The 22,773-nt window shown below is 27.5% G+C and overlaps 1 protein-coding gene across 1 annotated transcript in view; it reads left to right on the plus strand.

The window, feature by feature from the left end:
• LOC113366988 (nitric oxide synthase-like protein) overlaps positions 1–22,773 on the plus strand; it is a 270,726-nt gene that overhangs the window by 240,815 nt on the left and 7,138 nt on the right. The window contains exons 7-9 of the mRNA XM_026608627.1: positions 7,666–7,840; positions 21,119–21,300; positions 21,453–21,567. Coding sequence (XP_026464412.1) covers positions 7,666–7,840; positions 21,119–21,300; positions 21,453–21,567 — 472 coding nt within the window. The remainder of the gene's footprint in view (positions 1–7,665; positions 7,841–21,118; positions 21,301–21,452; positions 21,568–22,773) is intronic.

Below are 22,773 nucleotides of genomic sequence, written 5' to 3' on the forward strand. Positions count from 1 at the left end.
ATAAGACTTAATAATTACTTAATCTAATAATACGATAAATAACCTATTACCTATCATACTATACTATATTGTTGTATACCATAGGTAGATATCTATTATCAATCATACCGTGAGATACCTATACTGTCATTAACTTATTATACACCTACATACTTTTTATTTCTCATAAATATTACTGTCTAATTTATATATTTACCTATATTATATAGGTTTACCTTACGCCCTATGTATTATCTCTACCTATCTATTGTCTATACCGGGAATTGAACCCGGGACTTTCGCGTGGCGGTCGCGCACCTTAGCCACTACTCTATCGGGTACCCCCATTAATAATATAATATGGGACGCACTGTTGTTTCCGCGGGTCATTTTTTAATTAATTAGATAATTAATACTAAGGTGGCGCGACGACACGCGAAAAAAGTCGGTTGATTGTAGCGTTACGGTGGTGTAGTGGGTAAGGTTGCCGCGTGTTACGCGGCGGACCCGGGTTCGATTCTCGGTAGGGTTAATGTAGCGTGTAAGGGAAATTATAGGTAACAGGATATATAGTAGATATAGGTTAGGTGTATTCGGTATACAATGTAGGGATTTGAGAGTATATGATGAAATATAGCGTATGGTATAGATGTAAGGCGTGTAGTATAGAATGAAACGTATAGGCATACGTAAGGCTATAAAAATACACGAGTAGGAACCTATGATGTGGGTGTTAGCATATAAGAAATGAATTATAAGATTTAATTTATAAATATTATTTTTTCTATAAGAATTTTTATCTCGGTATTAAATATCTAAAATATCCAAAATATCCGTTAAGGCATCAATTACACCTTACTGCTGCCTTTCCCGTTATCACTTCATAGAAAATTAATTACTGCACTTTTAAACAATTATGTGCACCTTGCGACAATAGACATAGAATTATAAATTTTATTAAATGTTTGAGTAACTTGTGCGAGCTGATTTTCTTAAAATGTTCTTAGACTCGCAACTTACTGAATTCTAAAAATTCTAAATTTAAAAATATAATATAAAAATTATTATACCGCTGTCTGGAAGGGATGGCAATTTATAAATATACAGACTAATACATACAGAAATTGGATTTTTTCTATAATCCGTAATAATAAGAAAGTTTGCATTAGACCTAAGAAGGGATGCTTATTTACCTAAGCTATGGAAATATATATGGAAAAATTATATGATTTGCACATTCACCCTGTGCTCACTTAAACTAAACAATGATCATAATATATTTATCGAATTTTTAACAGTATTTACAAATTACATTAAAATCACCCAAAGCAAGTGAGTTAAAGACGTGTAATGTTTTAATTTGCCTTCCCCCTTTGAATTTAAAAATGGATTTTTCTGTGGGGCGTGTGCCCCACGTTGGGAATTAATACTCTAGGATTGATAATTCAATAATTGAGTGATCATCAATTCCACAGCACCTTCATCCGATTTTTAAAAGATCAAAGTTTCTATGAATATGCATACAAATCTCAAATTGTAGGCCGAAATTTAGACAATAAGTCTATTGAAATATCAGGGTAACTATTTTGCTATAAATTGTCAACTAATTTATCAATAAATAAATTTCAATAAAACAATGATTAAAAAAAATTACCAATAAATGTTGGATTGTAAAAATTTACAAGCGATCGAATGGCTTATATCTTCGCCTGGTATGGCAAAAAAATCATCCAATTATTAGAATATTACATTTGTTCGCAGTTCTTATGCTTTTGTATTTATAGAATTGCTTTTTTCGCTACAATCAATTTCCATTATATGAATGTCTTAAATTATTTATTTTATTCGACTAACGCCCGCTATGTCCGAAACAAGTCCAACTTATATCCGAAATAATCGGGCATCAGACACTTTTCGATCTTAAAGTAACATATGTGAAATTTGAAATACACTACTGTATTGTAATTAATATTTCAGTTCATACACCTCAATTTGTAACTAAATTAAAAACTACTTTAATAAAACCAGTGGTGTTGTGCTAATATTTTTTTGTCGGAACGCTAAAATTCAAAAACTGGTTTATAAACCGGTTCTCATGTTTTTTCCGGTTCCGTTCGAAAAGGAAAGTTCGAATGTATGTTTATTACAATAATAAGAACATTTAATAAAAATTATTTGAATAATAATTTATAAAATTTACTTATTAAATCATTTTCTGTGTGTAGCGATTTTTTTATATTTTTTCTTGCCGGAACGTGTTCGTTCCCAAAAATGATTTGCCGGAACGACGTTCCGGCGCGTTCCGGCTCGACATCTCTGTATATATATATATATATATATATATATATATATATATGTCCCAGACCTTTACCTCAGGCCGAAACGGGGTGATAGTATTGACCTTAACTGTCCTGAAAAAAATAGATGAAAAATTATCTCACAAAATTATGAGTTTTCAAGTGCATCATAGAGCTTTGGTAAATTATGACCATTTTTTGATTATTGTAGTTAACTTTTATTAATGTAGTTCATTTAAACTTTGAAACCGAAACCATAAATAGCATTTCTAAGACAACAGTAAAAAATATCAACACGATTGCTTTGAGTTTTCTAGGATGAAGACTTTTTGTTGAACTATGAATTTAAAAATTTTCAAAATTAGTCTAATTTGAGAAGCCGGAAAATTTTACGATTTCTAATAAAATTTTGCATATATGTACTGAATTCATCGTCTTTTAATGAACATCCTAAAATGTTATAGGCATACGAAAAGTGATTTAATTATAAAAGCTCATTAAAGTTTAGAAAGGTTGCTAATTGTAAATTTATCAAGCGCATTTACGTTTGTTTGTTTGATAATGTATAAATTATCGATTACAATTGGCATCTTAACAACTTACTAAAAAATTGATTAAATAGCCATTTCTTGTAACATTATAAAGTCCTCGATGCAACTCGATATACTGATAAACCGCTTATATTAATCTATTGATTTTTTATTTATTAAGTCGATTATATACATATATCAAAAAGTCGTTGCAACTTGTATAGAGAGAAGATGTCACTCAACTGATTTTAATTTTACCATAATATTGCAACAATTACGGTGGCTGTAAATTCTATGTTTACTTTGTTTACAAATTATCTTGGCGCCCTTATCGTATTATTTGTAACCACATAAACCAAGCCCGCATATTAGCAATAAATCTCTCATTGAGTCTTACATTGTGTTCTAGATATTTTCGTATCTTGTTTCGATTCGTAACCATATAAGCAATGGTTTTCTTTTAGTTTATAAACTTCTTTATAGTGCGAATTGAAGTAAAGACAATTTAATAAAAACATTTCTTATTTACATACAATGATAATAACAACTGTTAGTTCATTAACATGTACCGTGATCTAATCTTTATGCAATACCATATTAATATGATGAAATGTACTCACTAATGTATAGTCATTTTGATTACCTAAATTGCTAGTTATAATTCAGAATCTACCTAAGCTATCCATTGGGTTAACATATGATAACAGCATGAAGTTTGACATCAAGTTCTGATTTTTTTTTTTTGAATATGAGAATAAAAAATATATTGTTATTTTAGTATGAACTTTATATTTGCTATCATGAATTGCTGCAATCGTAGCATTGCTAAGTAAAAAGTGCGATCTAGAAGCTTTCTCGCAAAATTAGTAATAACTCAGATTATAAAATTACATTAAAAATATTATCTAAAATCTACCATATTTTACTACTACTCTCAAAATATATTTTTCACTTTAGAATAAAGTTTTATATTCATTCAGTTATAAATTCAAATGTATTGTATTCAGTTAAGCTAAAATTTTAATATTACACGAGTGTTCAGATGAAGTAAAAAATGGCATTTACTATTAAACTGCTCTTTGATTTCATCTTTACTATAATGATTATCTCAATCAAAAAACTTCGATTGCAATATTTGCTCTGTTGTTTAAATTTTAATTATTTTGAAAGTATTTGTGAAGTCTAGACTGCTCATCAAGTAATCTTCATTACATCAATAGCATACTGAATATCTCAAATGCCTTAACTACGATGTCTATATGTAAATTATAAATCATATTAGTATAGTTACATAGATAGTTCAGAAGTTTACTTTCATGATTGAATATTCCTCAGTATTTGTAATGCAATTTTATGCTTTGTAAATCTACTGTTAATATAACAAAATATGTGAAGAAAGTGATATAAAACTTATCAAATATACAGCATTTTCACATTTTTGCCACAGTGTTTATTTTTTTAATGGCATATGTAGTTTCTGTTTTACTTGCAAAATTCTTCTTTGTATATACGTTTATAAAAAGATTGCTATAGTTCTCTTTAATTATTTTTTTATTAGACAAATTTAAATCAAGAAATTGTAGTAATTTTAATTTTTTGTACGTCATAAATAAATTGTACCGTCATACGATACGATCAAAAGTAGTGGAAGTTATCTTAAACCTTCCGAATTCTAATTAGGAGGCTAAGTCAAACCTGTAAGTCGACTTTTCTGAACCAAATATTTTCAACATTTCAAGTACTTTAAATTATACAACTATGTTCGAGTAAGCTATTTTTAATGTTTATGCTCGATCAGATGGATACATAAATACGTTTATATAAATACATATAGTTTTATGGTTTATATGCGCGTTTAAATAGCCATAAACTAATCTCGATCATTTCGCGTTTGATGTCTTTAATAGATCGGTTTTGATAGCATATATTAATCCACATAACCGCAGATGTTATATGAAATAATAGCCATATCAGAAATTATTGCTATGCGTTCGTTTGAATGCATTTATGGCAGTTCAATCTATTGTCTGAATATACAATCAAACAGTTTGGAATCATTTTATTTTCAAATATTGTAAATCAAGATAATTTTATAAAGAATACAAAAACTATTTGAATCCATTCATACAACGTACTATTTTCTTTAGCTCAGTTAACTTTAATGGAACTCTAAAATATTTTTATATATAAATGTATACATATATAGAGTAGAGTAAGATTTGCAGGTCTGCGGATAAAAAAGTCCACCACCATTTTCTTAATACCAAGTAAGTTAGAAATTTTTTAACAATAATATTTGAAAGTAAAGGGCAAAAGATGTATAACCAGTCACCACCTTAAATCAAGTAATGTCGCTATCATAGCGATAAACGATTATGTTTGAAAATCTATAACAAAAGTATTTTCTTTTGTAGTTAGTTTTTTTTTGGTTTTGAGCACTGTTGTTTGGTTTACTAAACCTCAATATAATTATCAAGTACACGTTATTTAAGTATTTTATGAGATGTATTGTTAATTTAAATTTTGATTCAACTGATGTTTTATATATAGGGTAAAAAAGACGAACCTTCACCCTGTAAGGTGTAAACAATAAAAATAGTGAATAATAAATTAATTAAGTTGAAAACTCAATTTCGCAAGAGATAAATTAGATAAACAGTTATTCCAACTTTGCTGATGAACATTTATGACGAAATATCATTGCAAAGTTATATACAGTATTTCATATACAATCATTACAATTACAGTCATATACAATCATTGTCCAAAATGTACCAATAAAATTTTTCATGTTTTGCATTGGTTGAATATTGTAGCTAGTATTTAGTGAAATCCCTTTAAAATTAAAATCGAAACACTGGATCTCATTGTCCCCTGGCTGTCTTTTATCCTATGAGTAAAAGGTACAAGGTGACAAATTTCTGAAAAACAGCAAAAATAACATTTCTTCAATTATGAATTAGTTGGGAGTTTTACTGAACATAGTCAGATAGTTGTTTTTTATTATTTGTGGTGATATAATGGTTTTTACAATACAATTACTCAAAGTCAATTTAAACCTTTGTGCCCCGCCCTATCCTATTTCGAACATGTTTATTAGCAGACATTCTGCTGGATAGATTTTTTTACTAATAATATCATATTATATATTTATATTAAAATGGCAGAATTCGCACAACATTTTTCTTAATTTGGGTTTTAATATGTCATAAATAATGTATATTCATATTATATTTATATAGAAGACTGGAGAGTTAAATGTCTAATATTATATTTAAATTTATATATTTATACTTATATTACGCTTTTTGTGTGTCCGAAGAATTTCAGTTATGTTTTCTAGATAATTGGATTTGCTATTTTCTCGGCCTTTTTAATCATTCTGAATCGTTTGAGACCAAAAAAGGAAAAAATATGTGTGTGCATAAGCCTATTCCTTGGTTTCTCATCGACAAACGAATTTACCAATTTCAAATATTTAATAGCCATTTGTAACTCGATGAAAACTCGCGATTTTCAGTTTTGAAGATCGTATAAGTCGTTTCTTTGTAATTTCGAAACAATACAAAAAATGTCATGGTGATTAGTTTTTGGAAAAAATCGACAGCGCTCTTCATAATTCCACAATTTATATTAAAACTAGTGGGGTCTATGGCATTGTGCCTTGAGGCAAATTGCTGGAACTTCCCGTACCGTAACGAAATGTTTGAGGAATACTGAATGTTTTCAAATAGATTATTATTAATATTGTAACATCGTCTAATATTTATAAGAATTATATAAACTAAATTGCAAAGTTGAAATTATAAGTTTAAAGTATATTAGAACTATAGTCAGAATTAAAAATAAAATCTGAAATTCAAAAAATTTTTTTTTGAAAATCAATTACTTTGTTTAGACAAGCAGAAAGTTCTTTGAATCATTTAAATCAGACGCTTAGTTCTCTCAAAAACTGCCATTATTTGCACATTTAGCTCCATATCTTCGAAATGGCTGGGCCTGCCTTTGCCAAAAACTAACGATCCTTTTTCCCAGTCATTACTAATTGAATATTTTTTAGATCATTCAATTCGGATACTCCGTTCTCTCAAAAACTCGAATTCTATTTTCTGCACTCTTTGCTCCGTATCTCCGTAACGGCTGGACCTGCCTTTGTCAAAAACTAATCAGCTCTTTTCACTATCAATAGGAATCGAGGAGTTTTTGAACCATTCAAAGCGGTTGATCCGTTCGCCCGAAAACGTGACTGGAAATTTGTATCCATATATACATACACACACACACACACATCCGTTTTTTCTGAGGTATGCCAAAATGTTCAGAAACATTCAAAACGTCGAGAAATGTAAAAATTTTCAATTTTGATTTTCGGCCTATTACAATAACTTACCCTACGGGAAGTTAAAAATAGCCTTTTGCGATTTTAATAAGAGTTGACATTGTTTATAGAGTTAGTGATCTGAAAAAGAACATTAGGCAATATTAAATATTAAGATATACAATAAGATATACCTCTGTGTGCACTATATCATATAAGTTTACTAATAATATGTTTTTTTAAAAGATATCAATTGGAAATTGATTAGATTATAGTGCAAGCAAACTTTATTTCTGAAAGAAACATTGAACGTTTTATGTAAATAGCTAATCTTCTGATTAGGTTAATTATTCACACTATTATAATGTTTATGCATGTTTTCTTAATTTAAAATTCCATTTCCACTTACACTAGGTGATACAGTTTTTACACAGTTATGTCTTTTCTGAACGTTTTTTACGAATGTCATACAACCATTTAAAATTACCTGTAACATTTTGTTACATTTATCCCTCATGTATAATATTTTGTCGTTTTCCAGTTACCCCTGGTTTCCAGAATTGGATCTGCGCTGGTACGCCCTGCCCGCCGTCTCTAATATGTTGTTCGAATGCGGCGGTTTGCAGTTCACGGCGACCGCTTTCAACGGATGGTACATGAGCACGGAGATTGCGTGCCGGAACATGTGCGATCAGGGAAGATTTAACATGCTAGAGGTGAGTGAGGCTATGCAGGAAAAACATACATTTTGGACACCATTTGTACAATTTATTATCTCTCTTATATTTTCATGAGTTTTAAGGCTTGTGGTTTTACAAAAATCTAGATAAATTGGCCGTTGATAAATTAAAATTAAACTATTATAAGGCATCGTGCCTTAAGACAAATTGCTAGAACTTCCGGTACTTTAATGATTATTTGAGGAATATCAAATGTTTTTAAATAGATTATTATAAATAATGTAACTCTTATTATTCTTAATTTATAAAAAGTAAATGAACAAAATTTAATCAATCGGATCTAAAATAAAGAGCATTGTCTAATATTTCTGAGTATTATATAAATTGAATTACAGTTAAAATTATTTATTTAAAGTATATAAGTGATGTTTAGAACTTTAGATAAAATTAGTTTTCAACTTATTTTTCAATATTCAATATTGTTTGAAAATTAAAAAATTTTTTTTTGCAAAAGCAATCGTCAACACAAACTGAAAGTTTTTTAAATCATTCTAATCGGATGCTTAGTTCTCACAAAAACTTTCATTTTTTGCACATTTAGCTCCGTATCTGCGAAATGACTGGACCTGCCTTCGCCAAAATTTAATCACCACTTCTACCCATCACTAGGAATCGAATGTTTTTTGGATCAAATCGATTGACCCGTTCTCTTAAAAAATGATATTTTTTACTCAATTTTTCCGAAGCCGCTAAATCTGCCAAAATCTAGTACATCTCTCTATCAATAGCAATCGATTGCTTTTTGAATTGTTCAAATCGGTTCATCCATACGCGCAAAATCGTCGACGAAAAATTGTCTCCACACATACACACACACAAATTCAGTATTTCTGAGGTATAACGTTCAAAAGCCTCTGAAACGTTAAGATATGCAAAAATTTTCAAATTCGATTTTTTGCGATTACTATTACTTACCCTACGGGAAGTTAATAAACTAAATCCTTATTTTTTTAATAATATTGCAATAAAAAATAAAAGGGAAGGTCTAATAATATTATTCAATAAGGAAGGTCTAATAATTTTGAGTTTTGATATTGAGTCTTTATTTTGAGCTTCTTCAAAGTATGTCTACCAAATATTTCTATTTATTTGCACCAATACTGAAGAAAATTAACAAATTATCTTGAAAGCGTGAAATGAAGCGATTGATTTATTGTTACTTTGCTATATTCTAAATTAGGTATATTAAAAAAACATAACAATTGTGTAGTGAAGATTTCTATATTATAGATGAGATAGTTACAAAGTACTGTAGTTAAAGTTAGAACTTACATATTCAGAGAAATCTTAAAATCTACTGACTTCACTTTAAGTGAATTAATAATAACACTGTGGACTTTATTACTTAGATGACCTATTTGCATGGATAATGAATTAGACAGTTAAATACCAAGTCCTTCGATTTTGTTCGAGTAAAATTAGTGAAAATTATAAACAAATTACTGAATGATTATTGTTTTTAATATATTTTATGAGCGAGGCACAAAGGTTCAATTTGACTTTCAGTAATTTTACTTTCCATAAACCAAATGAATAACATATCATAACACATAACACGTATAAAACATCTATCGAACTATGTTTAGTAAAATTTTTTGTTACTTCCCAATTATAGAAATATATTTTTTACTATTTTTATAGAACTAATATCTGTACCTTCCTACTCTGTAGACAAGGTGAAAATTCTTTTACTTAGTTTTAAAGGAAGGATTTTTCGAAATAAAAGCTACATTATTATTATATATATTATTATTATTATATACATTATTATTATTATATATATATTTAATTAATGCGAAATACAAATTTTATGAGCACATTCATTACAAAGATAACATCGTATATAACCTTGATCTGGTTTTTTGTTTTACTCAATTTACTATTTTCTTATAGCTTCTGCCTTTACCAGGAAAAATTTACGAATTGTTTTTTTTTCCCCGACCCAACAGTATGCTCTTATAGAGAGGTTATCTAAAACAACTACAATCTAACTCGAAAGCAATAATACATCTCAGAAAAAATACAATAATAACTTGAAAATTATATTAATGTATCATAACAAAAGTACAATAAAAGAGATCATAATCAAAAAAATACTAACGATTTTTTTTGTTATAAATACTAATACATCGCCACTTATCTCCTGATAGCAAAATCGTAAGAATTGAGATGATGGCTTCTAGTTAAATATTTTGCTTTCTACTTGAAAATAAAATTATTAAAAAAAATTATACTTCTCTTGTTTTCGAGGTAATGGTGCAGAACCTTTTTACTCACGGACTATAATAAATATAACACTTTTCGTGAAAACTTTATTAACTAATAATATTTTATCATAAAAGTTTTAAAATATTGCAAGGTATTTCGCAAATATTTATCACACATAATTTTACATTTCACTTTATGCTTTCACAGTTTAAAATTCACTTTGATACTTAAAACTTAAGAAAAAACGTAAGAAATTTGAAGATTTTTTTGGTAACAATTTTAGGCAATAGCAATGAATCTTTTTCATGAATAATTACAATTTGATAAATCCAGCATCTATTTGTTGTAAAATGGAACTAGTACTAAATTCGTGTTTTGTTTGGAAGATAGAATGTTTGCGAGCTGAATCAGCAGACAAGCAATATAAAACAATAGATTCCGACCATCCAATGCTGTTTACATAATTGTATTAGAAATACATGTATTTGTGTCTATGACATTTTCTGGAAGTCTTTGAAGCACATAATTTAATTACAAACTACACATAGGGGTATACAACGATACACAATGTGTCAAAAATAGTACGAAATGCATATTGTATGTAATTCTCTTACGTGATGAATGTGACGTAAAAATGTAAAAATAGATTTTCCTGAACAATTGGGGACTTTGGTAGACATCGTTTTGTTTTTTGGCTATTACTATCTAAATAAAATAATCCAAATTTTAAATTTAAAACCTGTAAAAACTAAGTATTAATGAATGTTATAGGTCCATTTAATAATTAATTAAAATATTTTGTAATCAAAAGTCTAACAACAAGGTTTTTCCTCTAAATGTTGCGTCAAAGTTTTAAATAGATTTTTTTATAAAATCGTTTTTTAAAAATCCACACACATATTTTTTTTAAGTTAAGTTTGCCAAAAGACAATATAATGGATTGCCATTCATTTTATTGAGCTATAAAACTCAATTATTTTTTATTAATGTTTATAAGAAATTTAATAATCAAATTATCTCTATATATAAATGTAATATTATCTTTATATTATCTCTATATATAAATGTAATATTATCTCTATATATAAATGTAATATTATAAATGTAATAGTTTTAAGTGGTATTTTATTTCGAGGCAAGTAGCATGAACTTCCCAATATGTGTATATAATAAATTCAATCAATATCCATTACAATTTGTGCATGATCTACCTGTCTATCTGTCTGTATTTCTAACTGTTTACAAGGCTACCTTTTCACCTACTTGTACACCATTCTACCAGCCTACCTACTATTAACTAGTCTGTCTTTCTGTTCACCTTTCTATTTTTCTACTTGTTTAACTAATTACATATTTAGCTTACTTCCTGACAATCAAAAAATACATGTAGAAAAATATACCCAAACATTTTTCTATTTGAATTTTTCTGTCTGCTGTTTTAACTGTCAACTATTTTTCCAGTCTACTAGTCTATTTTTCTATCTGTTTACTTGATTGCTTGCCTACGTGTTTACCTGTTCACCTCTCTACCTGTCTACCTGTCTACCTGTCGGCTTATCTACCTGTCTACCACTCTATATGTCTACCTCTATTTTCATCTGCTTATTTACTTGTTTTATTGTATACTAATGCATATCTATCAGTCTATCTCACATTTATTTTATTTTGTCTTATATTAAGGCATTTAGTCTCATGAAAAGTTGCATGAACTTGCCAATATTTCTAAATAATCGACTTATTCAATAAAAAGTAAATATATTCCATAAAAGTTAAATTCCAATGAAAATGTTAAAAAAATAACAAATAGTTACAAATAAGTTTTGGTTATATATTTTATAAAAATAAAATAATGTTTTGTACTAAATGTATGAATCATTATTTTTTTGATAATAATAAATATGATTTTTACTGAATTACATTTACGAATCTTGAACGATAAGCACGTATATCCATTAATGGATGCACACATTTTCTATTATATATATCAAGTGCACCTTTAACTCGTTCTAGAGAATATTTTTCTTAGAACCGTTATGTTGAAAATAACGAGATATAGAAGGTTTATGAATTTCATGCATTTATTCTAGAAGCACATCTTATTATTCAAGATAAGCCTGGAGCAATCGTTCGGCTTCTACGTTCATCTATTGTTCTCAAAATTTTTATTTCTTCACCAATTAAAATGAAAAGGTAAACTGAATCTCTTCAGATTTTTTCTAAGAAACTTCGTATCGTAGGAAAGAAAGCAAACTTTTATACAAAACCATAGAAATGGCCTACCAGATATCTTTTTTTCCTTGTACATATATAAGGTAGAGCGGAGCTCTAGGTCCACTTTGAATTAGAGCAATTATATTGTGAAAACCAAATTAGTTGTATGACAACAAATAGCACATATCAAACAAACAACTATCTGACTATGTTTAGTAAAACTCCAAGCTAATTCATCCACCATTGTAGGAATGTGTTTTTGATTGCTGTTTTTTTAAATTTGTCACCTGGTTTCTTTTACCCTATAGGTGGGGTAAAATCGGATGGGCAAAGGTTATAAAAAAAAGGTTGATTCTAACTTGAAATTAACAATAAATATTATAAAACAATCAAACAATGTACACTTAAAAATATTAAGAGTCTTGTGAACCAAAAAAACTAACAATGAAAACAAACTTTTGTTATGGATTTTTAAACATTGCCATTTATTATCTCCGTTAGCATCCTCGTAAGAATCAAGGTCGTAGCTGGTTATACATCTTTTTCCCTCTACTTTCAAATATTGTTGTTAATTCTTAACTTTACTTGTTTTTGAGATATTGGTGCTGGGTCTTTTTATCGGCAGACGACCCCTCTCTACCCTTGTATAAAATCAGAATATTTTATTTTTAGTATTTACTTTAACAATAATTTTGCTATTTAAAAATATTATCAATCCAAAGAAAATACCTAATGCATAATGTGGTCTCGTTAAACAAACCATGGATTCTATACAGCTTCGAAGCAAAATATTTACAAAGGATTACAAATGTGTACAAGAAAATTATTTCAAGCCAATATTAACTCAATGTACACAAATATAAGCCGCAGTTGTTAATTATTTAACACAATATTGATTAACTAGGACTAATTTATTTAGTAAATTCGATTTCTCGCAAATCCAAGTAGAATACATAATTTATAAAAAAGTAAAAGGGATAATTAACAGATATATGATTTTCAAGTATTTATGAATGTTATAATAAAAAACATAGTTTCTACGGATAAAAAATGAATATATTTTAGCAATAAGCATTCATACATGTACACTCTTATTACACAGATTTAGCAAATAAATTTATCAATATGATTAAATTTACAAACTTAGCAGAGAAGCAATTTTATGCAACAAAAATAATACAGAACAAATTTCTTGAATTTATATATGAATATCTAACATTACTTATATTGATTTTTCTATGCATATTGGTGCTTTATAGAGGATCAGGTTTATTCTTTTCATAAATAAATCCAATTTAAATAACTCAGACAAGCATTTCTACAAAACAAAAAACTTATGGATTAATGAATGGTGGTGATTGATAATTTATTTTACTGGTAATGAAATAACAGAGTAACTATTCATCATTATTAAGCATAAATGATATATTAAATATAAATCATATACCATATGAGAAACTTGGATTAAATCTATGAAATCAAATTGGTATATCGCGCTAACGATTTCCAGATAATATACAGATGTTATATGTCATAGTTTTTTCAATTATTACCAGATAAAATATATTTCTCAACTTCAAGCTAATGTAATTATTATATCCATTCCAGTGGATACACCAGTTTCTGTCTTTTATACAAAGCCAAGAATTATATATCAATATTAGCCACATATTACTGACAATTTCAATAAAAATATGCGAGTACATACCTTTTATTTCATTTATCAATATTTCTAATCTTACATAATTGAATATATGATGTTATCTAATCGACCTCGGAAAGTTTTCGTAATTGTTTTAGATGGAAATAAATATAAACCTTAATGGACTTGAATTTAAGTTTTATTATTTGTATTTGTAGGGTAAATGTGTCACATGGTCGTATAAATATTCTATTTGGACTCTCAAAAATAATTAAGATTGACGTGGCGATATAGTATGCTTCGATATATTTAGGATTGTATTTATATTTACAATTTATACATATTACATATATATATATATATATATATATATATATATGATAAAAATTGTTTCTTGGGCATCCATCCAATAATTAAAAAAACAGTTTTAATGCAAAATGTTTTAATTAAGAGAACATACGTTTCGGGTCCAGATTTGACCCATCTTCAGTGCATACAAATAAATTTTAAAAAAATAACACAAAGCACAACACAAAATTGCAACGAAAAAAATAATAAGTATGAAATAAAAAATTAAAAAAACATCAAGTTATGAAAATTTTTGAAAATTGTAAAAATTAAAATAAATAATATGTTTTATTATAAAAAAGCTTATTCCAAAAGCACATCTTGTTAGTTTGGAGACAGAGTTACGTGTAACATATATATACAGTGGTGTTGTGCTAATATTTTTCTTGCCGGAACGCTAAAATTTAAAATCCGATTCATAAACCGGTTCCAAATAATTGATATATTTCGATAAGAACTCACAAATCTAATATATTGACTTCTTATATAATTAACTCTATTATATACAGCTAGTCTATACATTAAATTAATTATATTTATTGTCGTATTATTTGTATTCATTAATACTTACAGGTATTTATTATGAGATAAAAGTACTCAAGATTTATTACACACTTTATAAGACTTAACCTAATAATATGATAGATAACCTATTACCTATCATACTATACTATATTATTGTATATCATAGATAGATATCTATTATCTATCATACCGTGTGAGATACCTATACCGTCATTAACTTATTATATACCTACATACCTTTTACTTCTTATATATACTACTGTCTAATTTATATATTTACCTATATTGTATAGGTTTACCTTACGCCCTATGTATTATCTTTACCTATCTATTGCCTATACCGGGAATTGAACCCGGGACTTCCGCGTGGCGGTCGCGCACCTTAACCACTACCCTATCGGGTACCCCCATTAATAATATAATATGGGACGCACTGTTGTTTCCGCGGGTCATTTTCTAAGGAATTAGGTAATTAATACTAAGGTGGCGCGACGACACGCGAAAAAAGACGGTTGATTGTAGCGTTACGGTGGTCTAATGGTTAACGTTGTTGCGTTCCACGCGGCGGACCCGGGTTCGATTCTCGGTAGGGTTAAAGTTAATGCGTGTAGGAAAAATTACAGATAATATAGTATAGGATATAAAGTAGATATAGGTTAGGTGTATTCGGTATACAATGTAGGGATTTGAGAGTATGTGATGAAATATAGCGTATGGTATAGATGTAAGGCGTGTAGTATAGAATGCAACGTATAGGCATAAACGTAAGGCTATAAAAATACACGAATAGGAACCTATGATGTAGTTGTTAGCGTATAAGAAATGCGAATTAATATAAATTTAATTTATAAATATTATTTTTTCTATAAGAATTTTTATCTCGGTATTAAATATCTAAAATATCCGTTAAGGCGTCTATTACACCTTACTGCTGTCTTTGCCGTTATCACTTCATAGAAAATTAATTACTGCACTTTTAAACGATTGTGTGCACTGTGCGACAATAGACATAGAACTATAAATTTTATTAAATGTTTGAGTAACTTGTGCGAGCTGATTTTCTTAAGATGTTCTTAGTCTCGCAACTTACTGAATTCTAAAAATTCTAAATTTAAAAATATAATATAAAAATTATTATACCGCTGTCTGGAAGGGATTGCAATTTATAAATATACAGGCTAATACATACAGAATTTGGAATTTTTCTATAATCCGTAATATTGAGAAAGTATGCATCAGACCTAAAAAGGGATGTTTATTTACCTAAGCTATGGAAATATATATGGAAAAATTATATGATTTGCACATGCATCCTATGCTCACTTAAACTAAACAATGATCATCAAATATTTAACGAATTTTTAACAGTATTTGCAAATTACATTCAAATCACCCAGAGCAAATGGATTTTTCTATGGGGCGGTGCCTCACGTTGGGAATTACTAGTCTAGGAGTCCAATTTTTTTAACTACTACCAGGTTAATTTAATCTACTATCAATAATTGAGTGATCATCAATTCCACAGCACCTTCATCAGATTTTTAAAAGATCAAAGTTTCTATGAATATGCATACAAATCTCAAATTGTAGGCCGAAATTTAGACAATGAGTCTATTGAAATATCAGGGTAACTCTTTTGCTATAAATTGTCAACTAATTTATAAATGTCAATAAAACAATGATTAATTACCAATAAATGTTGGATTGTAAAAATTTACAAGCGATCGAACGGCTTATATTTTTGCCTTAGGTGGCAAAAAATTCATCCAATTATTAAAATATTACATTTTTTTGCAGTTCTTATGCTTTTGTATTTATAGAATTGCTTTTTTCGCTACAATCAATTTCCATTATACGAATGTCTTAAATTATTTATTTTACTCGACTAACGCCCGCTATGTCCGAAACAAGTCCAAAGTAACATATGTGAAATTTGAAATACACTACTGTATTGTAATTAATATTGCAGTTCATACACTTCAATTTGTAACTAAATTAAAAACGACTCTGATAAAACCAGTGGTGCTGTGCTAATATTTTTTGTCGGAACGCTAAAATTTATAAACTGGTTCTTAAACCGGTTCTCATGTTTTTTCCGGTTCCTTTCGAAAAGGAAAAAAACAAAAATTATTACAAAACCCATTGTGTGCATATATATGTATTTTTATTACAATAATAAGAACATTTAATAAAAATTAGTTGAATAATAATTTATAAAATTTACTTATTAAATCATTTTCTGTATGTAGCGATTTTTTTATATTTTTTCTTGCCGGAACGCGTTCCTTCCCAAAAATGATTTACCGGAACGACGTTATTATCGTTATTATCGTATCGTAACGAATATTAATTCTGTACGTTTAAACATTAAATATGTAAAAAAACATAAGCACACAAACAAAACATTACAAATTTAAGTCGGAATTTAAAATAAAAAAACAATTTTATGAGCCAAAATGCATAATCATTTTATATATACTAGGCAGAAAATATCCCAGGTATGATATGCAAAATCCTTTTTCGGAAAAAAAATGCCGATTATTATGAAACTTTTTTTGACGATATATATCATGGCTTTATAAAATATCCTAAAATATTACGGCTCTACAACAAATGATTTAATTTTAAAAATTCATCAAAGTTTGAAAAAATATGTTTGTGTTAAAGATCGCTTTTGTAATGTGATAAGTTAATCAAGTCAATTAGAAATTGTTTTCGAATTAGCAAAAAAGTAAATGAACAGTCTACAAAACTTCTCTAGTTTTGTAAAAAATGTTACCATTTATTTAAATCATTAAATAATGTCTAATGTACATGATTTACCTAATCGTGACAGTATTTTCTTATAGCTGGTGCTTAATATTTCACAAAATAATTTCAGTTTTTTTCAATATTTCGACATTGTTCATGAACGAAAACTAAACTACATGCAACTAATCAGTCTTACGAAAATTGGTTGAATTATATTAATCAATTTTGGAACAATAAGCTACAACTTTAGGACATACAGACACACTTTTCTGTACGCTATAATTAATATAATCACAGATAATTTAAATGTGTTTGAGAAAATTCAATTTGAAATCGAATGATTAGATTTAATTGAAAGCAAAAACTTGATTTTCGAAATAAATGAAAATATTATCTGAATATCTAAATCTGAATTTTGGTTGATTAAGTCAATTATTACACCTATCGGGAAGATTTTGCAACTTGCTTTACGGCAAAATGCTACTTTCAACTAGTTATTTCTGATTTTTTTAATTCACATGTTACATCATCATTAACTAATTTAAATATTCTCATCAATGTAACGTTGTTGAATTTTTTTTAATTACAATATATATATATGTTACAACTGATAAACAGTATAACATCTAGTAACATTAATGAACGATAACATAAATATAAATAAAATAGAGTACAAAATAAAGGATTGTATTTTCATTAAAATTATATCCGTATTAATATGATTTAATATAAAATAAAAGCAAATAATAATAATAATAAAATTAATTAATGAAATAAATAAAAAAAGTGAATAATAAAAATAATACTAGAAAAACAATAAGTGACAAATAATAATAAATATAACTATATAACAATATTAGAAATAATAAGATAATAATAATAAGATAATAATATAATAATAATATTATTATAATTGTTGAATGTTAAATTATTTTATTATAAAAAATTCTGGTAAAAATGAACTCATTAATTCCTGAAGTCGGTGTATTTTGTAATTCATTGTATGGTATAAGTAGTTTTTTCTTGTCTAAAAATAAAATGGAATAAATATCAAGTAAAATATATTTACTACATATATACCTTTTCGCCGTAGCTGTAATTCTAGTTTGTATTCATGTATGCCCTCCCTTTAATAAAAGTTAAATAATAACTGTTGCTCAGCAGCCGTGTGAAACTCACGCGTGAAGTTCAAACTTTGTTTGGAAATAATTTTACGTTGTGAATAACTATTTGCATATTTTTATGTGCATGAATACATTTTCTAATAAATAAATTTTTCCGTGTTGACATTTTTATATCATATTATATAACCATTTTGTTATGAATTATATTAGATGCACACTTTTGGTATAAAATTTTTCGCTATTTCACAAAATAATATATTTTATTATAATAATAAATATAATAAATATAAAAATAAATAAATTGTTAAATATGAATATAATGCATTTCATAAGCTACATGAATTTCAGTCTACATAAATTCAGTTACGTTAATATAATTGTGGACCAACAATATTTGATTTTGTCTTATATTTTGTAAATAATTTTGAATCAAAGTTAACGAAATATTGATTACAAGTGATAGAAAATGACCCTTAAGTATAATAAAGTAAACCATTACAAAATGATTAATAATAATATATGAAAAATATATTAAATATCGTTTTGTGTAACATGTCATAGCAATATCTTCAACCAAATGCAGCATTACTAAAATATGAACGTAGTTATCAATACATTATTATTTTAATTAAATTTCTGGAGAATATTAACAGTTAATAATAAAACAAATGCAAAATAAGTACTTATTAATTATATTATTAAGTTTTTATAATTTAATGTAAGAATGTATTCTACTTTAGCAGAGGCAATATTAGACAAGAGTCATGGTTAAAGTAAATTTCAGTAAGTCGTTTTATTACTTGTAGAAAAACTACTTATTAAAATAGTATTGCAAGAAATTTTAAGTCAATTCCAATTAAAAAGAAATTAGTTGCCAATAAATTAAATTATCTACAACCACCATATAAAAAAGTAAATAAAATATGCATGTAAAATATGTCGAATTTTAGTGAATTTATATGTTAACCATGCCGATCTCGAAGAATTTAATATCAAATAACAAAAAAATATTGCAGCAAAAGACACTGATATATTAATAAAGTAAATTGATTATATAAAGTTAGAATTAACCACTGATTATAATTATACTTGTGCGTCATGTAATTTTTATTAAAAAATTAGAATCAGTTTTTACCTGATATTTCGTATTTAGCTATTTGAATAGACTTTATATACTAGTCAAATATTCCAAGAATCATACTGCGTTAATAATTTTTTATGAATAAATTAGCTATATAAAATACTAAATAAGCAATAATTATAACTATCATTTACAAAAATGATCAAAACAAAATTAGAATGGGGAGAATGTTTTCACTAAAATCTTAAATATTTAATAGATTATTTGAAGATTGTAAAATGGATGAATTTAAGAAAAAACTAGTGGGGTGTATGGTATCGTGCCTTAAAGCAAATTGCTGGAACTTCTTGTACCGTAACGAAATGTTCGAAAAATATTGAATGTTTTCAAATAGATTATTATAAATATTGTAACATTGTCTAATATTTATAAGAATTATATAAACTGAATTGCAAAGTAAAACATATTTGTTTAAAGTACATTAGAACTTTAGTCAGAATTACGATTAAAATCTGAATTATTTTCGATATACAAAAAAAAAAATTTTTTTGAAAAAAAAAATTGAAAAAAAAAACTTAAACAATTTTTTTTTCCCAAATCAATTATTTTGTTAAAACAAGCAGGAAGTTCTTTGAATCATTCAAATCCGACGCTTAGTTCTGTCAAAAACTGCCATTTTTTCCATATTTGGCTCTGTATCTCCGAAATGGCTAAGCCTGCCGTTTCCAAAAACTAATAACCACTTCTCCCAATCATTATTAATTGAATGTCTTTTAGATCATTCAAATCGGATGCTCCGTTCTTTCAAAAACTCGATTTGTATTTTCTGCACTTTTTGAACCTGCTGAACCTGCCTTTGCCAAAAACTCTTTCTAACAATAGGAATCAAATGTTTTTTGAACCATTCAAATCGGTTGATCCAAACGCCCGAAAACGTGGACGAAAAATTGTATCCATACATACATACACACACACATCCATTTTTTCTGAGGTGTGCCAAAATGTTCAGAAACCTTCAAAACGTCGAGAAATGTAAAAATTTTCAATTTCGATTTTCGGACCATTACAATAACTTACCCTACGGGAAGTTAAAATATCTTTTGAGGCACGGTCAAAAATAGTCTAATAACACGTGTAGCACTGTAAATATTAGAGCAGGGTTGCATTTTCTTGAAAATAATATTTTTTAGGATATCAATCAGGTGGATGTAATCACTGATCAGATCCGAAAAACATGATTATAGAAACGATTGGCCAGCTAAATTAATTATTAAATGATAACTATAATAATCTACATCAATAAATACGTATTTCATTGTATTGTTTCGAAAACATTTTTATCATATTATGTTTTATTTTTTTAGCCTTTAGCCTTACGTATGGGCTTAGATACAAGTACGCCGACCACATTGTGGAAGGACCGAGCTTTGGTCGAAATGAATGCTGCAGTTTTGCACAGTTTTCAACAAAGTGGTGTAACAATTGTAGACCATCATACTGCATCAGATAGTTTTATGAAACATTGTGAAAATGAACAACGTTTAAGGTCAGTAATAACAACTTAATAATTACTATGTATCCAACATTCAAATATCCATTTCAAATCCTCAAAAAGAAAACATTATCAATAACAATATTAAAATAATTGATACTTATTATTGGATTGAATTTTAAGTACTAGTAAAAATTTATTTTTAGATCGGGTTGTCCAGCAGATTGGGTATGGATTGTTCCACCGATGTCTGGATCTGTGACACCAGTATTTCATCAGGAAATGGCTTTGTATTTCTTGAGCCCTTCTTATGAATATCAAGTAAGAAATTAAAAAAATTTAAGCACTATACTGTAATAGCAGAAGTTCAAATTTCTGAATGGTTTATTATTAAAAAAATGATAAAAGTTGTTGAACCGTTATACGAGAATTGGTACGTTTGCAATAAATTTAAGTGCATGGTTTCATATATAATTTATCAAAAATGTAAATACTTTATTTCACATGAATGACTTGTAAATTGGTCCAGAAAATAATTATCAAAAAGTGGCAATAAGTAATTATGCACTTACATATCATAAACTTCACCTAATTTTTAAGGGCGAATGCACTGATTTTGACAGAATGACCATCACCAATCGGATAAAATTTTTATATATTATAGAATATTTTATTATTATTATAAAAGTTTAAGTAAATTTTACAAAAATTATCATATAAAAGAGATTGCTATATTGTCAAAATATACTTGTTAGAACTAATTAAAATTCATATTTTAGAAAAAGTTTATTAATTTAACACAATATTTTGTTAACTAATTTAATTACTTCCATAAATAGATAAATATTGGTTAGGCTAATATACCGATAACTATACTATATTTTAGAATATACTGGATAAAAATGATTAAATTTTTTAGAAATGCATAACTCAAGTATTACTGAAATAAATAAAAATTCATCAAGTGTGACTCTGGCACAAACTACTTGCAAAATTGATAATGCACAAGCATAAAAATTACCGATAATTAGAGTATGAAAGGGAACCCGAAATTCATCAAACAGCCATGGCATACTGATCTTATCAATAAATAATAAGAGGCCAATTCTTGTATAAAACAGCTATGTTATATTATTACATGACGTGGTAGTCACAAACTCTCAAAAAGCTATGTCTTTGCTATTCGATCGAAAGTTTTAGACAACATTAACTTTTAACACCTAACCTTCAAATGGCACAAACTTAAAATTTTAGGATAATAAATAATAAAATATAAGACAACAGAATGTTGCATTTATGATAACATATATGTGAAGTCAAGCTAATGTTATATCCAGTGGTGTTGTCGAGCCGGAACGCGCCGGAACGTCGTTCCGGCAAATCATTTTTGAGCCGGAACGCGTTCCGGCAAGAAAAAATATAAAAACATCGCTACATACAGAAAATGATTTAATAAGTAAATTTTATACGTTATTATTCAACTAATTTTTATTAAATGTTATTATTGTAATAAACATACATATATGT

The sequence above is a fragment of the Ctenocephalides felis genome, unplaced genomic scaffold (genome assembly GCF_003426905.1).
Source record: "Ctenocephalides felis isolate EL2017-DRISC unplaced genomic scaffold, ASM342690v1 CF-g0.4_SCAFFOLD_01170, whole genome shotgun sequence".
NCBI lineage: Eukaryota > Metazoa > Arthropoda > Insecta > Siphonaptera > Pulicidae > Ctenocephalides > Ctenocephalides felis.